Here is a 7231-nt window from a genome sequence, read left to right as displayed (position 1 = left end):
AATTGTTGGATTTTTTAATCAATACAGATTAGATCACATCACGTGTAAAAAAAATCGCAGATATAATGTATTAAAAATAAAATCATATTTCAACTATACCTATCTATACTAGCTTGCTCACTTATACTGTAATTCCAACTTTGGACCATTTTTTTTTTTTTTTTTTTTTTTTTTTTTTAAGCGAGGTCGTAACATATTAAAAATAAATTAAAACACCTTATTTTTTCGTCATAATTAAATTTGATGATAACCTCCAAAATCAGGATAAAATTCCGTATCCTGAAACATGGTGACGACTTGATTCGTTCCAGTATCCAAAGCAGTAGCTAAACACCTATACAAGCCCCGATCCAAGGGATTAACATCGAATAAATGCAAAGTACTGCCATGAGGTTTAATGTGGATATCGTATTGATGACTTATACCGTGTCTGCGATACAGAGTGCTCAAATCTCTGGTACCCATGTCAGCCCGTTCCCAAATAATATTCTGCAAAAATATATCATACCTTACTTGATCATTGATTTAATTTTAAAAAACCTATGATAGGTAAATTACGTACTGATATCATCAACATGCTGTCAGGAAATTCGCAAGTTACTTCGGCGTTTCCGGTGGGTAACATACGATATTTGCCTTGTCCCATACGCACTCTACGAAAATGGTTTTGAAATCCTGGTTGTATTGCAGGTGCCCATCTTGAGGGAAAAATACACATTTTAAAATTCGGATTTGTTTTCACGAACTGATTTTTCAAACGAGTGATAAGATTCTCACACAGCTCTCCTCCATAAAAATATAAATTAATAAATCACTTACGAATGACTAACTGGATAATACTGTTGCCAACCAGGGTTGGCAATTTGTGACACAACTATAGAAGTAATAATTGAAATTTCTAAACACCAAACGATCAATTTCATTCTCATATCATCCACAAATTAAAAATTCACTCCGAGAAACGAACGATAGACTATGGGTGAAGACCAACACCAGTACTGTAAATGGCACATCACTGCGAAGCTGACGACGATGGTGCGTCGAGAAATCGTTTGGAGCAAAAAAACCAGTCAATTTTTTGCTGTTTCGACAAACAATATTAAAATAGTTACGGTCCGGTGTGACTTGTTCATTTTCGTGGTGTTTTTTTCCTAATTGTTTTCATTGGTAATGACCTCTGTCTATGCTTTCACGGTTATAGTGGCGTAACGGATCACATCTCAATTTGATCGTATCGAATGACAAAGAACCTCTTCTCCCTCGAACTAAACTGGGACAGTCTATTATGAGTGAAACGTATCGATACGATTCCAGACAGGTGGAATATCAGTCGAGTAGAACACTCTAGAATAATAATAAAAATAATATTTTAGGTGCAAAAAAAAGTTGTATTTGTAGGAGTAAAAATATATGACAATCAGCATGAGAATTTCATCATATCGGTAGGCTGGTAGGTACGCTGAGATATGAGGTACCTACTGACACCTGTAGCTATATATGTACTTGATGGTCGAAACCTGAGCTCTTCAAGAATCGAATGGAGTCTCCCACAGACCCCAATTTTGATGATTTCATCGTAATATTTCAATTTAAAGTGAATTTTGAAAAAAAAAATCCCAGAAAACTTGAAACGATTTCCCTGAAACATTTCACTTTTGGTACCTACCTACCTACCTACCTAGGTTTTTAAGGAGATTGTTTTCATTCTGAGCTGTGTTTTGCAGATGTCATTTTTTGGCAATCAGATACACACTCGATCGAGCTCAAATGAGGAAAATGAGAACAGTGAGTCCGAAACTGATCGGATGAAAAGAAAACAAGCATTACTGGAAAAAATTTACGTTCCAAGTTCAGAGAATGAAGAGTTGATGAAGAAGAAATTACAGCAGTATCAAGCTACAGGACAAAACGGATCCTGAGAACAAGTTTTTACTTACTCAAATTTTTGATAAGTAAGTAACAGTGTTAACTGATTTTAAGCGATTTGAAATTGTCATGGTCGCCCCAAAAAAATGACTGTGAGTGACAGGTCGCCAATTAGGGGATTTGAGATTTGCCTGAAAAAATCCAAGAATATGAGACTGTTCTACGAATATTTAATTTGCTCATTGCTTTGTGTGGATGAGTAGGTAACTGTCTTTTTTTATTGGTTTAAAAAACGTACATAATTTGGCCAAAATGCGGTTCAAACGTTCCTGAGAAAATGAATTTTGAAAGAATTCTTGTGCCAATTCACCCCTTGAGGTATTACGAACGAATCGTTTAATAACAGAAGAAATATATCGAAGATATCAGTTCCATTATGACTGATTTGAATCATTCTAGTCTCCCGTCCGGAAGTGTGATTTTACCTGGAGAGCTCACCTGGCATGGATTTTGAATGGTGTTCCGAACCAAGCTGCGGCTCGTACGTCGTTAAATGCTTCGCTTAATTCCGATTAAATGATCACTAAAGTGATTTTGAATGAAGCCTAGCTGTGAGCTGTTGATACAAGAATCAACTCCAATTAGTTTCGAAGAAAAGCCTTCTACGCGTATGTAAGTACATAGGCAGTCCTAAACTATTAATTCAACCGCATTTGTCGCAGCTGGAAAACCGCCCATGTGGTTCGTTTTCGATGCAATTTGTTGCAGGTCACATTGCCAAGGCATGTCCAAAGTATCCTGGTGGAGTCAAATGTACAAACTGCCGAGAGAATTCATTTAAAAGAATCATTCATGAACGAATTCAATAATTTTTGGAAGAAACCATTCGCTTACGAATATAGATTCACTTATAGCGCATCATCGTTCGTCAACACTCAACAAATTGATTAATTCATTGATTATTGATTTATAAATCAATTCGTTCACGAAAAATTCACCGAAAATTATTCAATTTGTTCGGGAATTATACACTAAAAATTAATTAAATGAATCGATTCCTTCGCGAATGATTCACCAAAAATTACCCAATTCGTTCGCGAATGATTTACCAAAAAATTAAATAAATAAATCGTTTCGTTCGCGAATGATTCGTTGAAAATTATTTAATCCGTTCGTGAATGATTCATCATAAATTTATTGAATGAATCGATTCGTTCGCGAACGAGTCACTTATAAGAATCAATTTATTTGCGAATGATTCACGAACAATTAATCAATTCGGTCGCGAATGATTTACCAAAATTAACCCAATTCGTTCACGAATGATTCACCAACAACTACCCAATTCGTTCGCGAATGATTCACCAAAAAATTAATTAAATGAATCGTTTTGTTTGCGAAAAAGTCACTCATACAAATCAATTCGTTCGCGAATGATTCACTAAAAATTATTCAATTCGTTCACGAATGATTCACCAAAAAATTAATCAATTCATTCAAGAATAATGATTCATCATACACTTATCAAATGAATCGATTCGTTCGCGAACGAGTCACTTCTACGAAATCAATTTGTTTGCGAATAAATTATTCAATTCGTTCGTGAATGATTCCCCAACAATTAGTCAATAAATTCGCAAATGATTCGCCAACAGCTAATCAATTCGTTCGCGAACGATTCACCAAAAGGTACCCATACCCAATTTGTTCGTGAATGATTTACCAAAAAATTGATTAAATGAATCTTTTCGTTCGCGAATGATTCACTAAAAACTAATCAATTCGTTCGCGAATGATTCGCTGAAAATTATTCAATTCGTTCGTGAATGATTCACCAACAATTAATTCGTTCGCGAAAAATTCGCCAAAAATTACCCAATTTCGTTCGCGAATGATTCACCAAAAATTATTCAATTCGTTTCCGAATAATTCACCAACAATTATTCAATTCGTTCGCGAAAGATTCACAAAAAATAACCCAATTCGTTAGCGAATGATTCACTAAAAATTATTCAATTCGTTTGTGAATGATTTACCAAAAAATTAATTGAATGAATCGTTTCGTTCGCGAACTAGTCACTCATACAAATCAATTCATTCGCGAATGATTCACTAAAAATTATACAATTCGTTCACGAATGATTCACGAAAAAGTATTCAATTCGTCCCTTGAATGATTCATTAGAAATTTATTAGACGAATCGATTCGTTCACGAATGAGTCACTCATACGAATCAATTTGTTGGCGAATGAATTATTCAATTTGTTCGTGAATGATTCACCAACAATTAGTCAATTCGTTCGCAAATGATTCGCCAACAATTGATCAATTCGTTTGCGAATGATTCACCAATAATTACCCAATTCGTTTGCGAATGATTCACCAAACAATTAATTAAATGAATCTTCTCGTTCGCGAATGATTCACTAAAAATTATTCAATTCGTTCGTGAATGATTAATCAGAAATTTATTAAATGAATTCGATTTGTTCGCGAACGAGTCACTTATACAAATTAATTTGTTTGCGAATAAATTATTCAATTCGTTCGTGATGGTGTTTAGAGTTAGCGTGTATTGTTGAAAGTGTAGGTAAATATTATGAAGACAAAAATGGAGGGGTTGGCTAAGAAAGACGCGTATCTTCTCGTAGTTCAATCATCAAAGAATATCATCAACCTGATAAAAGTAAAATGGTATGATTTCAATCGCATATAGGTCTAGATGCGTGCATATAGGTACCTACTTGTGTGATGATAACACAAAAATTTCGAGTTTGAGCATCCAAAATGGTATTCTTTCAGCCTAAAGTTTCGAAAAATCGTCCAAAAATTACTCTTCTGGATGTGCAGACTCAGAATTACACTCAAACTTCAAAAAACTCGACTTGTTTGTAAAAATAGCTTTGTAATTGTGCTATGTGCACCTCACTCAAGATGTACCATTTGGATATTTTGTCTTTTCAACACCTCCTTGTTTCTATTCAGAGATGAGAAGAATCCTCCCCAGAGGAGAAATCAGGCTTGCGGCACTCTTTTTAAAAATTCGATAGCAACATCGTACCCACAAAATTATTCTATGCGCTCATATTGTGTAGAATTTCGATAGCAAGGTGAATTGCTTTCTTTTGTCGTAAGAATGTATTATAGGTACTTATCTACTTTATTTAAGTTTAAGTTAAGAATGCTTACAATTGGTGTCTTTTCTACGTAGGTATTTACGAGTGAGTTCACCAATCACCATATCCACCTCTCATACGTCACCTCGAATTCAATCAAATCGACCAATCTTAATCGAGTATACGACGCACATCTGTGTGTGGGCCTTTTTTTACATCATCTACAGCAGCAACCTCGACATTTAATTAAAATCAGTCATAAACATATTACACACACGTTTATACACATCCCGGACACTACTTTTGATAAAGGCTAAACGCCATACCCTGATACACGATGCTACGCGGATGTGTGGATGTGGATATGGAACCTGCAAACGTTCCATAACTCTCTCTCTCTGTCCTGTCTCTCTTCCTCACACTCGTCTACTCTCATTATATTGATCTTGGACGTGAATTCGTTCATTAATAATTAGGGATATTACGAACGCGTTATTTTCACCATTCTCTTGGTAATTAATAACCATTATCAGAACGACGGCCTAAATCATCCATCATTATGACGTCATAATCTAACGCGGCGCAACGTAGACTACCTACTCTCTTTTCGTCTCTCGGCATCGTCCTCGTCGACGCTCCAAAATGCTCTTCTATAAATGCTATCACCGCGGTACGTATTGTTTTCAGGAACATTTTGTTGTTGTTTTTTTTTCGAGAGAAAAAAAATTCTAAATTATATAGCCCGAGTTCGAATTAGATTATCGACTATATATTTACGCTATTAATTAATTACAATCGCGTGCGTTTGTTTACACGCTAACTCAGGTATAGAGTAATGTATCGATTGCGATATTAGATATCGCTACCTATTTGAAATTATATTATTTACGCGCCAATCATCGTCGCGTTATAGGTATATAAATTTCCGACCGAAATGACTATCACGAAATACATCTAACTCGAATTTGATTAATAAGGGAAACGCAGTTTTATCGGAAAAATAACAAACGAAAAAATTAAATCATTCGAGATAATATGAGTAATTGAGTAAGTAAATATAGGAGTGAAATGATTAAGTATTTGAAACTGATAAAGTCATCTTCGATTTTTGGAGCTTTCCGCAGCATATCGACCTTGATTTGATTATTTTTTTGGCGTCCAACATTTTTTTCCAACCCTTAACTAACCAAATTTTTGTAGTCGTTTCTTTTTTAGTTCCAAAATTATAGATCACAACGAAGCTATTAAGAAGTCGCCTTCCTTGACTTCAATTTCATTTGTATTTTCATTTGAAAAAATAAGAGGTCCGTTGCTGTGGTCTGAATTAGCAAGTAGTCTTCAAATCTGTACGAATTTCTGACTGAGCAACGTTTTCAGATTAGAGGTTTCGGATAATTCAGGCTGATTTACATCTCCATCGAGGGGGGGGGGCGATTGTTAACAGCAACTTCATCTTCGCTATCGGAATCTCCTGCCAAATTTTTTCCAAGCAGTAGAAATCTTTTTTTGGGAGTGAGGAGACAGTAAAAAATTCAACAAAAAAAAGACTAAAAATAATATCTAGTAAATTTTTTATTATAAAAACTTGCGAAAAATGAAGTGTTTTTTTTTCAGACAGCACTCTCCTTGGCATCAAAAATCTCATGAACAAATTATTTTAAAAAATTGCGCAATGTCTCAAATTAAAGCTTGAGAAATTATCTAAAAGAATGGAAAATGAATAATTCATTCAACATTTCAACATTTGAGGCTGACAGAAAGTTATTTCCTCATTTTTTTTTTAAGTTCAAATTTTTTCCACAGCACTAGCTAACATTTTACCAGTTCTACAACGACTCAAAATCCAACCTAATATGTTCGAATCTATAAAAACTAATATTATCAAACAATCGGAGATAGTAAGTTTTTTTAATTGATTTTTTCATTATTTGTTGATTTCATGAACTGAAATGTACTCCGAATGTAAATTCTTGTTGATTATTCTGACAAGACCTTGTGAACAAGAAATACTTATCTACATAAAGCGGATCTCATTGACATTGATTTATGAATGTATTTCAATAAATTTTAAGTTATTTTCGCTTCGCCCAAAGTCTTTTTTTCAAGTCTAGAAACCTGTTTCAATGAAATTAAGCTTCAAAATATCTTGGTCAATTACATAGGTGAACGTGGATACTCAACAAAGCCGTCAGCTTGGTATAAAGGAGGCTACAAAAATTGAATAGAAAAGCATATTGTTTACTTTTTC

The 7231-nt window shown here is 34.4% G+C and overlaps 1 protein-coding gene across 1 annotated transcript; it reads right to left on the bottom strand.

Moving 5' to 3' along the window:
• On the bottom strand, positions 1–2268 carry LOC135847909 (uncharacterized). Its single transcript, XM_065367649.1, has 3 exons — positions 820–2268; positions 563–698; positions 1–489 (listed from the first exon to the last, which is right to left on the bottom strand). Exons 1-3 carry the CDS (start codon positions 927–929, stop codon positions 235–237), a joined length of 501 nt encoding a protein of 166 aa, XP_065223721.1. The 5' UTR covers positions 930–2268; the 3' UTR covers positions 1–234.
• Positions 2269–7231: the final 4963 nt, after the last annotated feature.

The sequence above is a fragment of the Planococcus citri genome, chromosome 1, assembly GCF_950023065.1.
Source record: "Planococcus citri chromosome 1, ihPlaCitr1.1, whole genome shotgun sequence".
Taxonomy (NCBI): domain Eukaryota; kingdom Metazoa; phylum Arthropoda; class Insecta; order Hemiptera; family Pseudococcidae; genus Planococcus; species Planococcus citri.
The sequence above is the reverse complement of the archived record's forward strand: the minus strand, read 5'-3'. Positions and strand labels throughout refer to the sequence as shown.

Excerpts from the sequence above, each read along its gene's own strand:
- LOC135847909 (XM_065367649.1), bottom strand. The coding sequence starts at position 929 with ATGAGAATGAAATTGATCGTTTGGTGTTTAGAAATTTCAATTATTACT. Across the intron at positions 699-819 it reads TATTATCCAGTTAGTCATTC|ATGGGCACCTGCAATACAAC; the intron begins GTAAGTGATTTA and ends TTTTCCCTCAAG. Across the intron at positions 490-562 it reads ACAGCATGTTGATGATATCA|AATATTATTTGGGAACGGGC; the intron begins GTACGTAATTTA and ends ATATTTTTGCAG.